The 24898-nt window shown below is 36.8% G+C and overlaps 1 protein-coding gene across 1 annotated transcript in view; it reads left to right on the top strand.

Moving 5' to 3' along the window:
- LOC136863454 (serine-rich adhesin for platelets) overlaps positions 1 to 24898 on the top strand; it is a 253575-nt gene that overhangs the window by 140003 nt on the left and 88674 nt on the right. Inside the window, exon 6 of the mRNA XM_067139861.2 lies at positions 20456 to 20721. Coding sequence (XP_066995962.2) covers positions 20456 to 20721 — 266 coding nt within the window. The remainder of the gene's footprint in view (positions 1 to 20455; positions 20722 to 24898) is intronic.

The raw sequence follows: 24898 nt of genomic DNA, 5'->3' as shown, positions 1-24898 counted from the left end.
TTAAATCTGCTTGTTAGGTCTGTGATTTGGAGGCTAGATGGATCCCCAAATAGCACCACTGAAGGTTAGGAGACATAGGGAAACCACCTGAGGTGCTGGCCTTCTGACCCCAATGTGGCAGGTTTGATCCTGGCCCAGTCCGGTGGTGTTTTCAGGTGTTCAAATACGTCAGCCTCGTGTCGGTAGATTTACTGGCACGTAAATAAACTCCTGCGGGATTAAATTCCAGCACCTCGGCATCCCAAAAACTGTAAAAGTAGTTTCTGGGACATAGAGCAAATAAAATTATTATTGTTATTAGAGAAACAACCCACATCTTAGTGGCTTCCGTTCTGATACAGTCATAAATAAATCTGAAACTTCAATAGAAGCTGCAGTTTGCTCTAGTCGAAGAGACAGATGACCGAATACAGCATCCATCAAGAACTGGCAGTAGGTGTGTATTTAAATCTATGTAACATAAATTAAATTGGCTTTATAAATTCATTGCAAGATCTAGTTTACAAAAAAAGTGCATAAGTTTTATTTTTAGATCACCTTTTGCATAAAATAGTTTCCAAATATTTCCAGGTTTAAAATAATATTTACTATTACACATTTTCTTTTCTCATTAGCATCACTAATTCTCAATCCAGAAGTTCATTATAAACATAAATAACTAGTACTTATGTAGACTTCTTCTGGTGGTTTACAGCTTCAAGTGTCTCCTCTTTGGATAGCATGTTGTTGTACATGAAATGTCAGATTTGGTAATAAAACTTCAATCAAGGGGAACTCCACGGCAACAAATTTTATTAATGAAAATAGGCACAGTCATGTTTGACATACTTCTCTCAACAAGGTACAAGTGCATTTGTGCCCATTACAGAGAAGTTTGACTGTCAGGATGCAAGAAATTCTTCAAAGAGTTCTTTTACAGCTTCCTTGTTCCAACGGTTTCCTTGTCAAAAAATGACCCCAATTTAAAAAAAAATTATAGTCATTTAGGAAGAGTTCTGATGATGAGTATGATGGAAACAATGTTAACTTCATCTCTGTTGGTTAACCTACCTGCTTAACATGTCATTTTTCAATGCATTTCATCCAGTTTTATGCAATACAGAAGGATGTTCAGGATCTCTGGAGACGATGTTTGAAGGGTAATTAGCTTATGAAAAGCCACGTCTCCACCAACAATCATGCTCAATTGGAAAACCAGCATTTATAGCTATAGCCTGACAATGTAATTTCCATTGCAGCAGACATTTTCACAGAGCTAGCATTTCTATCTCATCCTACTCCTCCTGACAGCCTTTCCAGAAGCCATTGTCAGTGTGTGGATGTCTATTTCCTAAGGCCCTTTTTAGAAGGCCAAATGCACAGAAGTCCGTGGGTGATCCATCGGGTGCCTTCACCAGAATGTCAGTAAAAGGAATTGCATGAATTCCAGCTTCCATCTCCATTCTCTGTAAGGACAGACAAGTCGAACAAGAGGTGTGACTGGATACTTTTTTCTTGATGCATCCATACCTGATTTTTTGCCATCCCATACACTGCTGGGATATCTGTGTTGTAAATGGGTGTTAAAACCTCTCGCTGATAGTATGTAGAGTTCACCATCACATTATTAGCAATGTGGTGAATGATTAACTTGCCATTGTAGCAGTATCCAGCGATGATCATGAAACCCCTTTGGAAAACTTTCCTGGCATTCTTTATACAATGTTCGATAATTTTTTCTTTTCTCTAGGGTGGTGGTAAATCGAGTGGGGTTTGTTACAGTCACTAAAGTAGGCTACACATATGCTTCGTCTAATGTCACCACATTTTCCCATCTGTCCCCTGCCAGATAGCCCTCGTACAGCTTTCTTGCATTAGTGCCACGTTCCGAAATGTGACGAGGCAACAGCTTGTGAACTCAGCGTTTATGCTGCTTTTCCAATTACAGGTCCTTGTTGATTATGGTGTTACCTGTTGAAACAGACATCCCCAACTTACATGTGGTAGTTCTTTGAGTGCCAGGGTTACCACCTGAGATAAGGGCCTTCACTTTCCTCACCACTTCTGGTGTATGGCTGGTGGCTGGTCATGGATTTGCAGGTTTTTCCTCTTTGGAATTAAGCCCAGTTAGCCTTTGCCTTTTTTATTCAATACAGCACTGATCCCATTCTTTGATGTCAAGAAATCACTCTTCTTGCAAATTCCTTGGATTGCAGAATAGCTATATTTAGCATCAGAAAGGCCTTCCAGTAAGGGTCATTCTGCTTCAGTATCATTGCAGCTAATGTCACGAAACTCTACACACACATTCTAGTACTGATGTTAATCATCACTCCCCGTTTTGACATACTCAAGTTGATAACAGCACCACAAGTGGCATTCTGTACTTCTCTGTATTAATGGTTTCACAACATTTCAAGAAGGAATAATGTCTGCTACACACCAGGAAACAGTCACCATTGTATTCCCCAGATAGTGGTTGTTTTGGTATCTGTTTAGGAGCTTTAGCAGCATTTGACCAGTGTGCAGATTTTGATGATTATTGTACTATATCCATATTTGTCACTTCACTATTCCGTTTGAAATGGAACATTTCATGTTCTGTTTGAAATTTAATATTTCTCTTGCAAGAGTGTATTAAGTGTAAACTTCCAAGCCACACCATAAATTAGAATTCTAATGATTTCATCACACTTTCTTTTTATTTAACTTTGTCCCGCAAGTGCAGGGTCTGCTCATCGAGTCCTTAAATGCCATTTTGTATGGTCGTGGACTTCGTTTGGCCTCAAGCCAATGGTACTCATATAATCTTTTACCGCACCTATCCAACACTTTTTTGGGTCATCCAGCTGGGCGTACATCGTTGACATCAAAGTGCAAGGTGAGGTTGGGAACTGTGCCAGATCTGCACGTAGAACATCAGTACCTATAGAAAATTTTAAAATTCTATCCCAGCTGATAAGCTGCTCTGGAATGCCATGGTCATGAAGTACATACCAGTTGAAAGCCTTCTAGAGATCGATAAAGGCATTGTGAAGTGGCAGTCGTTTCTCTCAATGCCGCTCCATGAACATTCAAGCTGCAAAGATAGTATCTCATTTTGGTGATTTTGCTCAGGTGCTGGTCAAGTATTTTCTCAAGGATTTTCATGGTGTGTGACAGGAGGCAGATTGGGCGGTAGTTAGAGCAGCCCACCGAGCCATCTTTGTGTTTGAAGATTGGCACCGTGATGATCGTGGCCTATTTGACGGGGACATAGCCAAGAGATTTGTACCGCATTGAAAAAACTGGTCAACAAATTTATCACAGTGTCTTTTATTTCTCTCAACTTCCAAATGTCAGCAGGCAGTTCATCTGGTCTGCTTTTTGGTTCTTCATGAAATAAGAAGTAATAAGAAGTTCACCATTCACAATGGATTCCCTTACATCAACAAGTAAATTTAATACATTTTTCTTAAGTTTGTGTAGGAATTATTACAGCCTTATTACTGAATTTCCCATGATCTGTTCAATGGAACACACATTTTTTGTCTGGCGCTAGTGACTTGTTGATGTAAGGGAATCCCTTGTGAATGGTGAACTTCTTATTACCTCTTTCAGATGAAAAACTGTAAATTCATGTATAATGGTAAGTGTGTAGGAATTATTACAGCCTTATTATTGAATTTCCTATGATCTGTTCAATAGAACACACATTTTTTGTCCAGGCTGGATGGTGATGTAGCTGTACGTATAGTCACTCAAATTTTCTTTTTTTTAAATGAGAGCTCAGTACTGGGTAAGTTCCTCACAGATACACTTTTCTCGGAAACAATTGAACCTATGGATATAAAGTTGTTTTACCAAGCGAGTCGGCCATGCGGTTAGGGTCGCGCAGCTGTGAGCTTGCATTCACGAGATAAGTGTGTTTGAACCCCAATGTCCGAAGCCCTGAATATTGTTTTCCATTGTTTCCCAATTTCACACCAGGCAAATGCTGGGGCTGTACCATAATTAAGGCCGTGGCCACTTCCTTTCCACTCCTGGCCCTTTCGTGTCCCATTGTCACAATAAGACCTATCTGTGCCGGTGCAACATAAAGCACTTTTAAAAAAGAAATATATAATGTTTGTTGTGAGTATCACAGGGTTTGTATTTACATGGGGGATGAATCATATTTTGCTAATAATTAAAAGATAATAATTTTAAAAAATCTGATAAGATATTAAATACAAGGAACATACAATACCTTGCACTCTTTTTTTATTTTCTCTTAAGAAGACTATACATCTTAGCTATTACTTAAGAGAGAGATGATTCCATGAAGGTCCATAATGTTGATTTATAGAAGTCATTATTGAAATAGAAGTACAAGTAGGGCTTTTTCAGTCATCTTGATTATAAATATTGTAATGTATTTGAAATGTTAGCAACCAGTACATGATGTGCAAAAAACTCAATGCTGTCTAATCCAAACAGAAGACAAATACTACTTTTACTAATTTCTTCTACCTCATATAAAACTATTATCCAAAAAGGAAATGCCTCTTGTTTATAATTCATTTTGCCTGAATGGTATCCAATGTTTGAACTCAGAGTATCAGAGAGTATTCGTATGTACCACAATGAGCAGTGACCTTGGGGTTCTTTATTGTGAACTTCAGTATTAATGCATTCACTACCTGCTGGCCATTTACAATCTCCAGCACAGGCATTTTAAATGGACAGTTTGGAGGCTACCAATGTCTAAATTCTTGCAGTTAAAAAATAAAAGCAATCTTTACAAAATAAAAATGGACAGCCTCCATGGCTCAGGTGGTAGTGCGCTGGCCTCTCACCACTGGGTTCCATGGTTCAAATCATGTGAGATTTGTGATGGACAAAGCAGAGGCGGGACAGGTTTTTCTCTGAGTACTCCCGTTTTCCCTGTCATCTTTCATTCGAGCTGCCCTGTCCAGTAACATTTCATCCATCAGTCATTAATCATTGCTCCAGAGGAGTGTGACAGGCTTTGGCAGTCGGCACAGTTCCTATCCTCACCGCTAGATGGGGACGATGGGGACTCATTCATTCCATTCCTGACCCGGTTGAAACTGGAAACGGGCTGTGGATTTTCATTTAGATGAAATAAAAAAAAAAATTCAACATTCCATTGGGATGAGTTGTAGTAGAACTTAATTTATGGTATCTTGCATCACACTTTCCAGGATGCAAAGGAATTCCACATTTCATACAAAACCACCTATATTCACTTTTTTTTGCCACACACACTGTACACTTTCTGAAGGAATTCTTTTCATGGGGTGATGATGTAAAATGTTCCTTCCTCTTTCCATCCAGTCCAAGTGGGGGGTTCTGTAATGGGACCCAACAGGGCGATCTATCACTGTAGTCATGGAAGGTGAAGTTGATGTTCATTCTGCAAGCGAAGGCATTATTTGAAATTGATTGGGTTCCTCTTCTCCTTTAAACAGGTTCCTTGCAAAATGTTGTACAAATATGAGGGAGTCAGAATGAATGAATGAATGAATGAATGAATACTGATCTGCATTTAGGGCAGTCGCCCAGGTGGCAGATTCCCTATCTGTTGTTTTCCTAGCCTTTTTCTAAATGATTTCAAAGAAATTGGAAATTTATTGAACATCTCCCTTGGTAAGTTATTCCAATCCCTAACTCCTCTTCCTATAAATGAATATTTGCCCCAGTTTGTCCTCTTGAATTCCAACTTTATCAGTTTTGAACATTGTGTACTGGAATAGTTTTCCGGTTCAATGGCTAAATGGTTAGCATGCTGGCCTTTAGTCACAGGAGCCCTGGGTTCGATTCCCGATGGGGTCGGGAATTTTAACCATAATTGGATAATTTTGCTGATGCGGGGACTGGGTGTATGTGTCATCTCCATCATCATTTCATCCTCATCACGACGTGCAAGACGCCTACGGGCGTCAAATGAAAAGACCTGCATCTGGCGAGCCAAACTTGTCCTCGGACACTCCTGCCACTAAAAGCCATACACCATTTCATTTTTACTGGAAGAGTTAAAAAAAAATCTAATGCCACTTCACTATCTTTCTCAATACTGATTAGCAGTGTGAACATACTGCATATATTTATTGCATTCAACAATCCTCTTGGGTTGAAATTTCACATTGTTGTGCCTGTCTCTTACTTCACCACATGTCCACAATGAGTGATTGACAGCATGTTGATGTTCTATTGGCATTCGGGAGATAGTGTGTTTGAACCCTATTGTCGGCATCTCAGAAGATGATTTTCTGTAGTTTCCTATTTTCACACCAGGCAAATGCTGGGGCTGTATCATAATTAAGGCTACAGTCGCTTTCTTCCCACTCCTAACCAAATCCTATCCCATCATTGCCATGTGTTGGTGCGATGTCGAGCAACTTGTAAAAGATGTTCTTTTTCTCCATCCGTGATCTGTAATTAAAGTTATTCACTCCTTTCTTCACTTCCTTCTGTCATAACTTTGGGTCAGCTGGGATTTCCTCCATTTATTCTAACTGTTCCATGGGTATCTGTTTTCTTCTCATACAATTTCCTTGACAACTTCACACTCTTGTTATAGTTATCCGTATATGCCTGGTAACCCTGGCAACCCAAATCAACATAACGTGATAATAGGCCAAACACCGGATTTTACTCTATCATACCGCTTCCATCATAGATACGCAATCTATATATATAAAGTAGCTTGTCCTGACTGACTGACTGACTGACTGACTGACTGACTGACTGACTGACTGACTGACTGATTCATCATCGCCGAGCCAAAACTACTGAACATAAAGAAATGAAATTTTGCAGATATATTCATATTAAGATGTAGGTGCTCGCTAAGAGAGGATTTTTGGATATTCCGTCGCTAAGGGGGTGAAAAGGGGGGTGAAATTTTAAAATGAGTGTGTCTATATCTGAAAACTTTAAAAGTTTACAGATGTGAAAATTGGTATTTAGAATCTTCTTTAAAAATAAGGAAAAAAGTATTTTTTTGTTTTCAGAAAATCCCAATAGGAGGGGTGAAAAGGGGTGAAAAAGGGGTTGAATGCCTTTAATCAGGATACCGGTACTTATATCTCAGAAACTGAAGATATTACAGACCTCAAAATTGGTACTTTTGATCTCTTTCAAAAATAAAGAAACGCATATTTTTTTGTTTTTGTAAAATCCAATTAATGCGAGGGTGAAAAGGGGGGTGAATTTTTAAAATGAGTGCATCTATATCTCAAAAGTTTTAAAGTTTAGAGATGTAAAAATTGGTATTTAGAATCTTCATTAATAATAAAGGAACACGTATTTTTTTGTTTTCGGAAAATCCCAATAAGAGGGGAGAAAAGGGGTGAAAAAAGGGTAGAATGCCTTTAAAGAGAATACTTATATCTTAGAAACTGAATATATTACAGACCTGAAAATTGGTGTTTGGGATCTCCTTTAAAAATAAAGAAACGCGTATTTTTTTGTTTTCAGAAAATCCAATTAATGGTGGGGGGTAAAAGGGGGATGATTTTTTAATATGAGTGTATCTATACCTCAAAACTTTTAAAGTTTATAGATGTAAACATTGGTATTTAGAATGTCCTTTAAAAATATAGAAACAAGTATTTTTGGTTTTTGGAAAATCCAATTAATCGGAGGGTGAAAAGGGGGTGAATTTTTAAAATGAGTGAATCTATATCTCCAAACTTTTAAAGTTTGCAGATGTAAAAATTGGTATTTAGAATCTTCATTAAAAATAAAGAAACACGTATTTTTTTGTTTTCGGAAAATCCCAATAGGAGGAGTGAAAAGGGGTGAAAGAGCGGTTGAATGCCTTTAATGAGGCTACTTATATCTCAGAAACTGAAGATATTACAGACCTTAAAATTGGTGTTTGGGATCTCTTTTAAAAAGTAAAGAAACACGTATTTTTTCGTTTTTGGAAAATCCAAATATTGGGGGGTGAAAAGGGGGGTGAATTTTTTAAAAATGAGTGTGTCTACATCTTAAAACTTTAAAATTTAGAGATGTAAAATTGGTACTTAGAATCTCCTCTAAAAATAAAGGAACACGTATTTTTTTGTTTCCTTAAATCCCAATAGGAGGGGTTTAAAAGGGTGAAAAATGGGTTAAATGCTTTTAATAAGGATACATATATCTCAGAAACGAAAGATATTACAGAACTGAAAATTTGTATATGGGATCTCCTTTAAAAATAAAGAAACACGTATTTTTAGTTTTTGGAAAATCCAATTAATGGCGGTTAAACAGGAGTGACAAAATGGGGTGAATTTTTTGAAAGACTATATCTACAGAATATCTTGGAAACGTAAAATGTTACAGACGTAAAATGTGGGTGTTTGGAATCTCCTGTAAATGTAAAGAAACATAAGTGATTTGTTTTGGGAAACTCCACTTAAGGGGAACTCAAAAGGGGTGAAATTTTAAAATGAGAATTTTTACAGTATATCTCAAAAAACTTAACATGTTACAGAAGTGAAAAACGGTATTTTTTATCTCTATTAAACATAAAGAAACGTATATTTTTAGTTTTCGGAAATACCACTTGGGGTAAAAGTGACTGAAAATGGTGTTGAATTCTTTTAATTAGGCTACTGATATCTCAAATATGAAGATGTTACAGACGTGAAATTTGATATTTGGAATCTGCTTTGAAAGTAAAGAAACACGTATTGTCGGATAATCCAATGAAGGGGGGGGGGGGGGTGAAAGAATTGAAAAATTAATTGAAATTCACTTGGGGAGGGGGGGAGTAGTGTGAAATGAAGTGCAGAAAGTAAATTATGTTTATGGGGATACTTATATCTCAAAGCTGAAGGTAATAGACGTGAACATTGGTGTTTGGAATCTCCCTTAAACATAAAGAAACAAGCCTTCTTTTAATTTTTCTTGGGGGGGGGGGGAGGTGGCGGTACATAAACTTAACGGCGGTGGGGTGTAGAAGGAGGTGAGACCAACTGAGTTTACTGTTATTAATGTACTTATAAGGATCCTCCGTTGCTCAGGCGCAAGCGTGCCGGCCTCTCACAGCTGGGTTCCGTGGTTCAAATCCCGTTCACTCCATGTGTCATTCGTGCTGGACAAAACGGAGGCGGGACAGGTTTTTCTCCGGATACTCCAGTTTTCCCTGTCATCAGCCATTCCAGCAACACATAATAATAATAATAATAATAATAATAATAATAATAATAATAATAATAATGTGCGGACCGCGCTGGAAACGGCTCCTGGACGGGTAATGACTAAGAATGCAGCCCGGCCGCGGGTTCAGTGCCGCCAAGGCACCCAATATGACACCACGCCGGATCTCCTGAAGGATTTTATCTATATTAAAAATGATTATAGGAAAAGATGGCACAGATTTACGGACCCAACTGACCGGGAGGAATACCTGAGCCTAACCCAGGAAGTACGAAATCGATTGCTGAATAGGAAGATTGAAAAATGGGAGGAAACGTGCCGTAAAATAATAGAAAACGAGTCAGATCGAGAATTTTGGTGGATTCTCGCAGAAAACGAGTCAGATCGCGAATTTCGGAGGATTATATATCTAAAACAATAAGCATTCAATTATAAATTTCAGTATAATACCGTAGCGAAGCACGGGTATCTTGCTAGTATATATATAAAATAGCTTGTCCTGACTGACTGACTGACTGACTGACTGACTGATTCATCATCGCCGAGCCAAAACTACTGGACATAAAGAAATGAAATTTTGGGGATATATTCACATTATGATGTAGGTGCTCGCTAAGAGAGGATTTTTGGATATTCCTGCGGTAAGGGGGTGAAAAGGGGGGGTGAAATTTTAAAATGAGTGTATCTAATTCTCAAAACTTTAAACGTTTATAGATGTGAAAATTGGTATTTAGAATCTTCTTTAAAAATAAGGAAACACGTATTTTTTTGTTTTCAGAAAATCCCAATAGGAGGGATGAAAAAGGGTGAAAATGTGGGAAAATGGGTTGAATGCCTTTAATCAGGATACCGGTACTTATATATCAGAAACTGAAGACATTACAGACCTCAAAATTGGTACTTTTGATCTCTTTTAAAAATAAAGAAACACGTATTTTTTTGTTTTTTGGAAAATCCAATTAATGGGAGGGTGAAAAGGGGGTGAATTTTTAAAATGAGTGAATCTATATCTCGAAACTTTTAAAGTTTCCTGGTGTAAAAATTGGTATTTAGAATCTTCATTAAAAATAAAGAAAGAACGTATATTTTTCTTTTCGGAAAATCGCAATAGGAGGAGTGAAAAGGGGTGAAAATGGGTTGAATGCCTTTAATGAGGCTACTTATATCTCAGAAACTGAAGATATTACAGACCTGAAAATTGGTGTTTGGGATCTCCTTTAAAAATAAAGTAGCACTTATTTTTTGTTTCTGGAAAACCCAATTAAGGGGGGTGAAAAGGGGGGTAATATTTTAAAATGAGTGTATCTATATCTCAAAACTTTTAAAGGTTATAGATGTAAAAATTGGTATTTAGAATCTCCTTTAAGAATAAAGAAACACGTATTTTTTGTTTTCGGAAAATCGCAATAGGAGGAGTTAAAAGGGGTGAAAAATGGGTTGAATACCTTTAATGAGGCTACTTATATTTCAGAACCTGAAGATATTACAGACCTGAAAATTGGTGTTTGGGATCTCCTTTAAAAATAAAGTAACACGTATTTTTTTGTTTGTGGAAAATCCAATTAATGGGGGGGAGGTGAAAAGGGGGTGATTTTTTAAAATGAGTGTATCTATATCTCAAAACTTTTAAAGGTTATAGATGCAAAAATTGGTATTTAGAATCTCCTTTAAAAAAAAGAAACACGTATTCTTTTGTTTTCGGAAAATCCCAATAGGAAGGGTGTAAAAGGGTGAAAAATTGGTTGAATGCCTTTAATGAGGCTACTTATATTTCAGAACCTGAAGATATTACAGACCTGAAAATTGGTATTTTGGATCTACTTTAAAAGTAAAGAAACACGTATTTTTTTCGTTTTTGGAAAATCCAAATATTTGGGGGGGGGTGAAAAGGGGGGGTGAATTTTTTAAAATGAGTGCGTCTACATCTTAAAACTTTAAAATTTACAGATGTAAAAATTGGTAGTTAGAATCTCCTCTAAAAATAAAGGAACACGTATTTTTTTGTTTCCTGTAAATCCTAATAGGAGGGGTGTAAAAGGGGTGAAAAATGGGTTGAATGCCTTTAATGGGGATACATACATATCAGAAACGAAAGATATTACAGAACTGAAATTTTGTATATGGGATCTCCTTTAAAAATAAAGAAACACGTAATTCTTAGTTTTTGGGAAATCCAATTAATGGCGGTTAAACAGGAGTGACAAATTGGGATGAATTTTTTGAAAGACTATATCTACAGAATATCTTGGAAACGTAAAATGTTACAGACGTAAAAAGTGGGTGTTTGGAATCTCCTGTAAATGTAAATAAACATATGTGATTTGTTTTTGGAAACTCCACTTAAGGGGAACTCAAAAGGGGTGAAATTTTAAAATGAGAATTTTTACAGTATATCTAAAAAAAACTTAACATGTTACAGAAGTGAAGGTATTTTTTATCTCTATTAAACATAAAGAAACGTGTGTTTTTAGTTTTCGGAAATACCACTTGGGTGGAGGGGGGTGGTAAAAGTGACTGAAAATGGTGTTGAATTCTTTTAATTAGGCTACTGATATCACAAAAATGAAATTTGATATTTGCAATCTGCTTTAAAAGTAAAGAAACACGTATTCTCGGAAAATCCAATGAAGGGGGTGGGGGAAGAATTGAAAAATTAATTGGCTTAATTGTATGAGAATACATACATCTAATAAAAACTAAAGTTGTTACAGACGTGAAAATTCGTATTTGGATCTCCTTTAAAAACAAAGAAAAGCGCGTTTTGGTGGGGAAACCATCTTGGAGGGCGGGAGTGTAAAGGAGTTGAATTCCTTTCATGAGGACACATCAATCAAAAACTGAAGAAGTTAGAGTCGTGATCATTGGTATTTTAGAAGATCCTGTACTATTAAAGAAACAAGTATTTTTTGCGGGAAAATTCACTTGGTGGGGGGGGGGGGGAGTATTGTGATATGAAGTGCAGAAAGTAAATTATTTTTATTGTGATACTTATATCTCAAAACTGAAGGTAATAGACGTGAACGTTGGTGTTTGGAATCTCCCTTAAACATAAAGAAACAAGCATTCTTTTAATTTTGGGGGGGGGGGGGTGGCGTTAAATAAACTTAACGGCGGTGGGGTGTAGAAGTAGGTGAGACTAATTGATTTTAGCTGTTATTAATGTACTTATAAGGATCCTCCGTTGCTCAGGCGGCAGCGCGCCGGCCTCTCACAGCTGGGTTCCGTGGTTCAAATCCCGGTCACTCCATGTGACATTCGTGCTGGACAAAACGGTGGCGGGACAGGTTTTTCTCCGGATACTCCGGTTTTCCCTGTCATCAGCCATTCCAGCAACACATAATAGTAATAATAATAATAATAATAATAATCCGGACCGTCGTCAAGTGTGCGGACCGCGCTGGAAACGGCTCCTGGACGGGTAATGACTAAGAATGCAGTCCGGCCGCGGGTTCAGTGCCGCCAAGGCACCCAATATGACACCACGCCGGATCTCCTGAAGGATTTTATCCATATTAAAAATGATTATAGGAAAAGATGGCAAAGATTTACGGACCCATCTGACCGGGAGGAATACCTGAGCCTAGCCCGGGAAGTACGAAATCGATTGCTGGAAAGGAAGATTGAAAAATGGGAGGAAACGTGCCGTAAAATAATAGAAAACCAGTCAGATCAGGAATTTTGGTGGATTCTCGCAGAAAACGAGTCAGATCGCGAATTTCGTCGGATTATATATCTAAAACAATAAGCATTCAATTATAAATTTCAGTATAATACCGTAGCGAAGCACGGGTATCTTGCTAGTCTGCATATATATAGCCTCTAGCTGATTCACCAACCATTCCCATCATTATACCATATTGTTATCTTGCCTGGATTGAAGACCTGGAATTTTAGTCTCTTCCCTCCATGCCAACATCCATTTATCAAGAACCAGTTCCTTCTGGGGAGTATACACAGTTGCAAATTTGTCCAACAATTTCTCCAGAACACATCTAATTTTATACAAACAGTCTTTACTCTTCAGAATAAATCTGTTGTCACTGAAATAAACTAAAACATGAATGGCTCCAAGACAATTTCTCAACATCGTTCTTGAGAAACTTGGGGTTCCGAAAACAGGATCATGGGTCAGTACATTTTCAAATGAGGCTTCTTTATTATGCCTGTAATAATCATTTAGCCAAAAGTCGTCTTCATTTCATTGACCGCTACAGTTACCCATGTCAAATAATATCTAAGACCTTGTTTGTTCTGCACACAAGTTAGTGTAAATAAATTAAAAAATGACGGTCCAAAAATATTTCTACATGACATTACACTTTCAGTTGTGTACAATTTGTTTTACGTTGCACCGACAGAGGTCTTATGGTGATGAATGGAGAGGATAGTGCTAGGAGTGGGAAGGAAGTGGCCATGGCCTTAATTAAGGTACAGCCCCAGCACTTGCCTGGGGTGAAAATGGGAAACCACAGAAAACCATCTTCAGGGCTGCTGACAGTGGGGTTCAAAACCACTATCTTCCGAATACAAACTCATAGCTGCCCAACCATAACTGCATGGCCAACTCGTTCAGTACTCTTTCAATTAGAAAAAATATTAAACAAAAGATAACACAATTCTCAAAATTGTTTCCATGCAAATCTTGATGGAGAGAGATACGATACAGATGGAACTATTTTACAATGGTGGGGAATGCGTAGCATACTTGCTTGACTCGTGCCATTTTCTCGTGTGAATGCACAGGAACTAACTTGTAGATCTAGAGCAACAACAGCTAGAACATTAATTTCACCTTCTTCTCCAGTCACTTGTTTGTTTCTGCTATGTTTTCTGTGTGTTACACCTCCAGTTTCACTTAACTGGTTGAAGAGGTTCACAAATAATTGTCGAGATGAGTGATGTCTATTGGGATATTGTTCTGTGTACAGAGCACAAGAACAAACTGCATTCTCCATACACCATTGACATGTTGACTTTTTCAGCATTGTTAAACACCATATTCCAGCATGTCCTACTTCTTGAACTATCACAAATTAACTGACAAGGAAGTCACAATGCAATCAATGTACTGTAAAGGAAACAAACATAAGAATATATTTTATTTTTTTACAATTAATTTTACGTCGCACCGACACAGATAAGTCTTATGGCAACGATGGGATAGGAATGGCCTAGGATCAGGAAGTAAGTGCCTGTGGCCTTAATTAAGTTACAGCCCCAGCATTTGCCTGGTGTGAAAATTGGCAACCATGGAAAAACCATCTTCAGGGCTGACGACAGTGTAGTTTGAAGTCACTGTCTCCCAAATGCATGTTGACAGCTACGTGACCCAAACCACCCATAAGAATATCATAGCCTGATATCTAAGCAGTTGAATGTAGCAGACAGCCGTTGGTATTTACAGTTTTCAAACTATGATAGCTTGTAAACTCTTGTACTGAAATCCTGAAAAGAACCCTATTAACATTCTAATTTACTCTAGTTTTATTGTTTTAAATGTCAATAATAATTTTTCCATTTAATTTACTCTATTTTTTTAAATGTCAGCAACAATTTCTCCATTTAACAAAATGTAACTTTCTAAAATAACACAAATTCTAATAATAATTAAGACCTATGTATGGGCTAAAATTATGAACCCTTGATTACACTTCATTTCTGTGAAAACTGCACATCAGTAGCACCTTCCATTTTGGAAATATTTGGGGTGCAAGTTTTAGGTGATTCACCCTGGGCCCATAGCCTCTTTCCCCAATATGTGAAGAAATAAAATAAAAGAACTTAGGTGACTGTGATTAAACTTGACAATCTTTATTGTACTTCAAATTGTTTAAACTGTCACTAACACTTTGAATGCTGCTCAAACTCTCCCCCACAAATTTCAGTGCACCAGGTATATCTCTTCAGCACTGATTTGCAAATATCATAACACAATCAAGGATCGCCATCCAATCTTTCGAATGATTGTTCAAGTAGCTGTTTCAAGTGACTCAAATCCTATGGTTTCCCAGAAAACATTTCGTCTTTCACAATACCCCATATGGAGAAGTTGCAATGGGTGAGGTCACATGAATGTGGTTGACAATTTGCCTTACCATGATGACCAACTGATTAATCAAAATGTTGATCCAGGAACTCCCATACAACACCCATCAAAGTAAGGTGGTGCTCCAAAACAGCAACAACAAAAGACATACAAAAACAGTTTTACCAGTCCAAGCCACACAAAGAGATACAGTAGTGCCAATCCTAGTACACAAAAACAAAAACACTCCCTGATACCTGTCCTTACTAGTTTGGGACATATGAGTTAGTGCCCATCCTGTATGTTGAACATCTAGAAGAAAACAGATGAACATGATCATATAAACAACATAGTTCCTGCAACAACATTCTATTACAGGCATGATTCATAATGTTCTGGGTAAGTTGATCTCGTACTTGATAGTCTAAGCAATTCTCATACTGTAAGATAGTAGTGTGCATCCTGTAATATATATCTTTCTCTTTCAGACACTTTTCATCTTTGTGATTATTATTTTATTTCACTTGCACATTGTATTGTTCTTTTACCATAATAACTGTCTTCTATATATATAAAATAACTTGTCCTGACTGACTGATTCATAATCGCCCAGCCAAAAGTACTGGACATAAAGAAGTGAAATTGTGGGGATACATTCATATTAACATGTAAGTGCTTGCTAAGGGAGGATTTTTGGATATGCCGTCGCTAGGGATGGGGAGGGGGGGGGGGGAAAGGGGGGTGAATTTTTAAAATGAGGATATCTATATCTCAAAATCTTAAAATTTTACAGACGTAAAAGTTGGTATTTGGAATCTCCTTTAAAAATAAAGAAACACGTGTGTTTTGGTTTTCGTAAAATCCCATTAAGGGGGGGTGAAAATAGGGGCAAAAAGGGTTGAACACCTTTTATGAGGGGACTTATATCTCAAAAATTGGAGATGTTACAGACATGAAAATAGAAATTTGGAATCTCCTTTGAAAATAAAGAAACAGATATTTTTGTGTTTTCGGATAATCCGTTGAATAGGGGGTGAACAGGAGTGACAAATGGGGTGAATTTTTAAAAAGACTATATCTGCAAATTATCTCAGACATGTAACATATCACAGATTTGAAAACTGGTATTTGGAATTTCCTGTAAATATAAAGATCCGTAAATATTTTTTTCGGAAAATCCACTTAGTGGGAACTGAAAAAGGGGGTGAATTTTTTAAATAAGCGTATCTACAGTATATCTCAAAACTGAACATGTTGCAGAAATGAAAATTGGTATTTGGAATCTCCTTTAAAATAAGGAAACACATATTCTTTTGTTTTAGGATAAACACCTAACGGGGGGGGGGGGGGGGGGGTGAAAGAATTGAAAAAATTAGTTGAATTATTTGTATGAGAATGTATGTATTTATATATATACTAGCAATTACCCGCGGCTTTGCTCGCATGGATTTCGCAATTTGATGAAAGTAATCGTTCCTTGGCATTGTATTAAGACATTATACTGAAAATTCCTAAAGTATAAAAACTCGCCCAAAAATTGAATTTCATTTACCCCAGAAATTATTTGTCAACCATGATTGTGGTATTACCTTTTGGGGCTAGACGACCATGCAACAGGAAGTCTCTTCTCTCAAGTCGAAAAAATTAATACATGTGCCTTTGTTTTTAAAAGAGATTCCAAATGCCTATTCCCACATCTGTAACATCTTCAGTTTTTGAGATATACATAAGTATCCCCATAAAAATAATTCAACCCCTTGATCAGTCCCTCCCCCACGCTCACTCACATTTAAGTGTATTTTCCGAAAACAAAAATACATGTTCCGTTATTTTTAAAGAAGATTCCAAATACCAATTTTCATGTCTGTAACATCTTCAGTTTTTTAAGATATAAGTATCCTCATAAAAATAATTAATCTGCTTTTCACTTCTTTTCACCTTCCGTTAAGTGCCCTCTCCGAAAACAAAAAGGTACATGTTCTTGTATTTTTAAAGGACATTCTAAATACCAAGTTTATTTTCTCTAAAGACGTGAAAATTGGTATTTGGAATCTCCTTTAAAAGTAAAGAAACACGCACTTTTGGGGAGGGGGAATCTGCTTAACGGGTAGGAAGGGGGGTGGGGTGAAAATGGTGTTGAAGTACGTTTATGAGGATACCTGTATCTCAAAAAATGAAGATTTTACAGATGTTAAAATTAGTATTTGGAATCTCCTTTAAAAATAAAGAAACACACATTTTTTTTCCCTTAAAACCGACGTAAGGGGTGTGGGGTTGAAAATAAGTAAATAAGGAGTTGAATTATGTTTATGAGGATACTTTATCTTAAAAACTGAAGGTGTTACAGATGTAAAAGTTGATATTTTGAATTTCCTTTCAAAATGAAGAAACGCGTATTTTTTGTTTTTGGAAAGTCCATGTAGGCGTGAGGGTGGTGGAAGGAAGTGAATGAGAAGAAGTTGAATTCCCTTATGCGTATACATTTATCTCAAACCTGAAGGTGTTACAGACATACACACATGGATACTGGTATATGGAATCTCCTTTAAAAGTAATGAAACACTTATTTTTTGTTCTTGGAAAATCCAGATAAGGGGCTGAAATGAATTGGAAAAGTAGGTGAATTTTAAAATGAGTACTGGTATATCTACATTATATGTCCAAAACTTAACATGTTAGAGAAAATAAACTTGGTATTTAGAATGTCCTTTAAAAATTCAGGACCGGGCGAGTTGGCCGTGCGCATAGAGGCACGCGGCTGTGAGCTTGCATCCGGGAGATAGTAGGTTCGAATCCCACTATCGGCAGCCCTGAAGATGGTTTTCCGTGGTTTCCCATTTTCACACCAGGCAAATGCTGGGGCTGTACCTTAATTAAGGCCACGGCCGCTTCCTTCCAACTCCTAGGCCTATCCCATCGTCGCCATAAGACCTATCTGTGTCGGTGCGACGTAAAGCCCCTAGCAAAAAAAAAAAAAAAAAAATTCAGGAACATGTACCTTGCTGTTTTCGGAGAAGGCACTTAACGGGGGGGGGGGTGAAAAGAAGTGAAAAGTAGATTAATTATTTTTATGAGGATACTTATATCTTAAAATCTGAAGATGTTACAGACGTGAAAATTAGTATTTGGAATCTCCTTTAAAAATAAAGGAACATTTATTTTCGTTTTCGGAAAATACACTTAAATGGGAGTGGGGGTGGTGGAGGGACTGATCAAAGGGTTGAATTATTTTTATGGGGATACTTATGTATATCTCAAAAACTGAAGATGTTACAGGTGTGGGAATAGGCATTTGGAATCCCTTTTAAAAATAAAGACACATGTATTAATTTTTTCGACTTGAGAGAAGAGACTTCCTGTTGCATGGTCGTCTAGCCCCAAAAGGTAATACCACAATCATGGTTTACAAATAATTTCTGGGGTAAATCAAACTCACTTTTTGGGCAAGTTTTTATACTTTAGGAATTTCCAGATAATGTCTTAGTACAATGCCGAGGAACGATTACTTTGATCAAATTGCGAAATCCACGCGAGCAAAGCTGCAGGTAATTTCTAGTTTAGAATATATTTGTAGAGTAAGAAACCATAATGAAGGATACTGGAAACTTTTACTGAATAAAAATGTGATAAGTACCATATAATCTTTGTCTTTTAGAACCATTAAACAAAAATATTTAGTGAGTTTTAAAGCCATTATTATCATCATCATCATCATTATTATTATTATTATTTTCAGTTTAATGTGCTTGTAATTAACACAAATATTTTTGAAGTACTGAAGATAATGTACCTTCGTAGTTTTTTATCTTTACTTGTGGCATGCTGTCTGCAATAAATTTGCAATAAAATGCAAACTTTTTTTAAGTTGAAAATTTCCTTTTGTTGCAAAGTAAATGATAAATTTTGGTACTCTGAAACTCATCATTTCTTTTAGAAGTACAATATTCCAATGTAAAACTAAGAAATATTAAAATATCATCAGCCGTACAGTTAATGAAATTGTAGCTCTTAAATCCACATACTATGTCAACTTGTCAGATTGTGCATAAAAATATATCCACATTAAGGAAAGGTGTGAATAGAATGAGATTTTTACTTGTTCTTTTCATAGTCTCTGGTAGCGTCTCTTTCTTCTGCCATATTAATGTTTAGTAGATGGAAAGATGTTTGTTATTTTCTGAACTATTGGACTGGAGGCATGATATCATAGACAGAAAAATGGACTCCTTAGTGAATATTCATGCCCCTACCTATTAAAGAAGAGGTTAGTTCACCAAGCGAGTTGGCTGCATGGTTAGGGTCGCAAAGCTGTGAGCTTGCATTCGGGAGATAGTGAGTTTGAATCCCACCACTGGCAGCTCTGAATATGGTTATCCATGGTTTCCCATTTTCATACCAGGCAAATGATGGGGTTGTACCTTTATTAAGGCCACGGCCGCTACCTTCCAATCCTATCCCTCCGTCACTGAAATCCTTCGATGTGTTACTGCGATGTTAAACAAGTAGTAGAAAAAGGTCAGTTCCATTTGATTTATGAGACTGTCTTGACAAGGCCTTTTGTAAAATAAGTAAAGTGTTGTAACACGTCAAAATGTGACTATGGTCTAATAGGTCAAAGGACAGCACCTTTCCGTCAGATAACCATAAGGAAAAATCTGCATTATTGCTCTAGTTAAATGTTGTTATAACAATGAACATTGAATTTTGAGATTAACCTTCTTAGTGCCACACTTATTTATAGAAGGTATGTTAAGAATACCAGCTGCTTTATGATCATGTTGTAAGGCTGAATAAGAAAAAGTGCAGTTGTGCTCCTGGCAATGTTAGCAAGAGTTGGGAGGAGTGCAGTCATGCTCCTTGGCACTCTAAGGTTTAAATTACATAAATTTTGAGTTGTATTATTTCTAAGTTATACTTAACATAATGAAGATTATGTATTTCTGACCAATATTCTACTAAATGCTAAATCAAAAGAACTTAAAAATTAAAAGAAGTTTGACTTTATAGCTAAATTGTGAATTCTAAAATATTATAGACCATATTGTTTAAAAATGCTGCTCTTTCTTTTCATAACTGTGTAGAAATTTCACATACACTTCATTAAAATTAACAATCTACTTTTCTAGCATTTTTTCCTGCAGTAATGCAGAGTCCATTTTCATTGAAATTAACAATATTTTGGTGAATAATTCCAGTATACCGAGTACCTAATGCCATATTCTCTAGTCACTGTATGTGTAGTGTATTTTCTATTATTAAGAAATACAACTGTGGAAAGTGCAGAACTAATTATAAATGATGTCTCACCTCTTGCAGCATACCTGCTAGTCCAATCCGCTCAACACGGAAGAAATCTCGACCTGAGCCACTTTATATCCTTCCAAATGCCCATCCAACATACCAGTCCCGGCTGCGAACACCCCGCACTAGTGAAGATTCTTCTACATCTCCACCACCACTCTACACTCCACCACCAATGCTGAGTCCTTCCAGGAATGGTCAGGGGCTCTTCTGGCAGACAACGATGTCATCTTCCAGTGGACCCCACTCCAGCTCAACATGGCCTAGTTCCACATGTAAAAGTAAGGCATCCCTTTATTTGAGTAAGTCTTTTTAAGATTACATGACTGACAGTGTCTTAAATCAGTTTTAATGTGGATTTATATATATAACTCCCAGTTGTTTGGACTAATGAAGGGGAGAATATGCACGTAAAACAAAAAAATTAATGAATGGATGATCTAGTTCTGTTTAGATTTCTCTGCACAGAGTGTACCAATGATTATAACTCCTTATGTCCCCCTTAGATTGAACCACTATAGGATTGCAACCTCTAACTCTTCATATATACAGCAGAACTCTGTTATAACAACCTCCAAGGGACCTGAAAAATTGTATCGTTATAAACCAGTGTCATAGTAACAGAGATTCGTATTATCAGTCTAGTGAGGTGGAAAATGAAAAATACAGTAACATAAACCTAATTAGGCTTCATCTATGTCGCTCCGTTCAGGTTTTTTGTAGCCGCTAAATTTTTGAACCTTTCTGTTAAAATGCAGCAACAGTTTTATCCTTGTTCTTCCAAATCATTTGGACTATGGATTTAACAAGGTCAAACTCACGACACACGTCAGTTTTTTTAATTCCATTCTCAATTTGGTGAATCAGTGTAACTTCTTCTTCCAACGTAAAACTTTTCTTTTAGTAGTCATACTGCATTAAAATGCAAACACTTAGAGGAAACTTCCAGTCAAAACTGACCCACTCGCAGGTAACGTTAATACCGTAAGAATTCGGGCAGGTTAAAATGGGGTGGGGAATCTGCCAGCATTCCCGAGGTCTATGATGAAAAGGGACAGGGAAGAATTAGTCAGGTTGCCAGATTTCAACAAAATATTTTTTAAAATACTTTGGTTCTTAAAAAACCTTATTCCAAACTGAGGTTGAAAATGACGTTATATGTGAGGTAGATGCATATACATTTGTTGTATTAAGCGAGGCTGAAAAACACATTTCTTATGAGGAATATGTCCATACCACAGAAAACATTACGTTATGGAAGAGTTCTAACCGAAACAGATGTCGTTATAACAAATTTCAACTTTAGATGTTTTTAAAATTTTATGTTTTGAAGGTCCACTTCTACTGTCACCCTTCCACAAAAAATTCACATGCATTTATTTTATTTTCTTAAAATCATGGACAATTTGTACTCCTGTTCCGTATTCTGCTGCCAACTTAGCAGAAAACTCTCCCTTTATTTGTTATTTTATTGTAAAAGTGCTTCCCTAAGTTTCTCCGCAATGATGAGATAACCAGTCATGGGAAGAGTACAAGAAAAATAACTGGACTTGATTACATTTACTTGAGAAATATTTTACTCCATTATGATAAAAAATTCATTTTCCAAAAAGTAATCAGCAAAACTGCAATTACAATTACTTTACAGAATGTTAGTCTTAAGGAAATCACCAATTTTTTCACTCGAGGCTGGAATAATACAGAAGTTTGCAAGGAGAAGGAATATGTTACTTCATTTTGGTGTTTTTCTTTAGCATAAAGGCATTAAGTGGCTAAAAACACTAGCTGAGACTAAACACGATGGCTTGGAATTTTTGAAATGGTCTTTCTCCCATCATATTTATTTATTTTAGTTAATCACTTTAACGTTTGGAATGATTTTGCATTTTTTTTTTGCAAATAAATTAATTGGTTCTTACACTTCTCAATTACATCAATTTAAATATGAAATAATCCTCCAATTCAATACATCATAATATATTACATCTATAAAGATTATATATCTACATTATCCAAACATGTTTCAACCCACTTTAGTCATCTTCGGTGGAAATTAAGTCATAAAATCATCAGTTACAATAAAACACTATTTCTAAATAAACTATTTAACATGTGGCTTATTAGAATCTTGTAGTGGTGTCCCGGTAACATTTTATTGACACCTAATTAAAATCACTGTTTTTGAGATGTAATCTCTTGTCTTCTATATATAAAAAACCTGGTGTGTAGATTAAAATTACTCCATTTGTGAGTTGACTTCCATCATAAACATGATGTTAATGTTATTGCCGATATACTGATAAAAATGTAAGTTATACTGTGCTGTATTGTTTGTAACTACTGAAGGTACATTATTTGTTATGGTGGAAGCCATTTCTTTTCATTTTCGATGCAGTTAATTTATAACTGCTTGGTTCTTCAGTCTGTCAAAACTAAATCATGATTAAATACATTTAGGGAATATCTGAAAAAAGAAAAAATCACAACCTGAAAAAAACTTAATTAAAATAGAATGATAAGTTTCATTCTTGAAGCATCATAATCAGGTTCTATCAAATCACCATTTTTATTTTTAATTTTTAAATGATGAATTGATTAATATTATTAGGGAGTGTAAAACCATTTTTAAAAAACTTATGTCCACTCTTCTAATAATTGATGAAATGTTGTAACTTACATTCATGAAGTGATTCTTCTCTACTCGCTGGTCCACCTAGGAGTGTAATATTGTGCAATATGCTGTCACTGGTGTTGTGCCAGCAGGCTTGTTTACTGTAACTTACTGTTATATCATGTTCCAATGATGTCATTGGCCTTTACAGAATTGTATTAATAGTTTATTATTATTATTATTATTATTATTATTATTATTATTATTATTATTATTATTATGTCCGACTCGTTGGCTGAACGATCAGCGTACTGGCCTTCGGTTCAGAGGGTCCCAGGTTCGATTCCCGGCCGGGTCGGGGATTTTACCCTTAATTGGTTAATTCCAATGGCACAGGGGCTGGGTGTATGTGTTGTCTTCATCATAATTTCATCCACATCACGACGCGCAGGTCGTCTACGGGAGTCAACTCGAAAGACCTGCACCTGGCGAGCCGAACATGTCTTCGGACACTCCCGGCACTAAAAGCCATACGCCATTTCATTTCATTATTATTATTATTATTATTATTATTATTATTATTATTATTATTATTATTATTATTATTATTATTATTAATATTGTTGTTATAAGTGGTAATCAAAAAGTTTCTGTTCAACGACCGTACAGTCCTGAATCGGGATGCCGGTCAGGCAAAATCGTCGTGAGCATTGTGACACTCATCCCACCGACACACCAGATTGAAGATCCCTGTGTGGTAGAACACCGTGTCCTACTGCATGAAGAAGCCCATAACCGCCTGCTGCACATCCCCGTCTAACAGGAAGCGTCAACCCTTCGAGGCCTTTCTGTGGGGACCGAAGGCGTGATAATCGTATGGGGAGAGTTCAGGACTATATGGCACGTGCTCGATTGTCTCCCACATGAGTTGTTGCTGTCCATAATGGATGAGGCTGGCCTCCCAGATCAACCAGCCTCTTGTGTCGAAAAGTAACATGCACGGAACTTGGTGCACCATTCCACAACGGTGGTTTTCGACTGACATGCTGCCCCATACACAGTCTTCATTCTCCGATAGATGTCCGCCGGTGTTTCTCCTTCGGCAGCCAAGAAGAGAATAACAACACGTTGGTCCTATTTGGGTGCATTTGGTAATAATATCGCCATAGTTCACGTACAAGTAACTATTCTCATTTTGGTTCCGTATTGAAGTTGACGTATATCTCAAATATTATAGTTCACGTAGCCGCACTTAACACACGCACCTCGGCACGACACGACTGCCACACTAATCCCTTTGCCTACATGTCTGTGCTTATATACCCGCATCGGAGTCACGCTATGTTGCATGTCCGCTGCAGCAACACCCTCAAATGGAAACTTTTTGATCACGCCTTATAATAATTTATTTCACTCACAGTTACACAAAAGCTAATGACATCACCAGAGCATGAGATTACAAAAAACCTCAATGACCACATGTACCCTAAAAGATTTCCCAAGCTTCTCTATAATAAATTAAAGCACATAACAAGAAAGCACAACAATTCAACAACAATAAACCGCCACCCTCAGTTATCGCCCACTACAAGCAACAAACGGATATTCATTATTGAAATAAGATACATGTAGTAACTACCTCGATATGATGCCACCCCACCTACTGCCATGCACCATTGGTGGCACAGATACAGCAGTGCCACACAGTGTTATAAATGTGCTCGATATATCACCAAACACTGGTTTAAAATTACCGACAGGAACCCGGAATCCTTTTCTTTGAATGAAAACATGGCTCTTACTTGATTCTTTAGGAATGTGAGCAGGTTGAGTGTATTGCCAACCCT

This window comes from Anabrus simplex, chromosome 2 (genome assembly GCF_040414725.1).
Source record: "Anabrus simplex isolate iqAnaSimp1 chromosome 2, ASM4041472v1, whole genome shotgun sequence".
Taxonomy (NCBI): domain Eukaryota; kingdom Metazoa; phylum Arthropoda; class Insecta; order Orthoptera; family Tettigoniidae; genus Anabrus; species Anabrus simplex.
The sequence above is the reverse complement of the archived record's forward strand: the minus strand, read 5'-3'. Positions and strand labels throughout refer to the sequence as shown.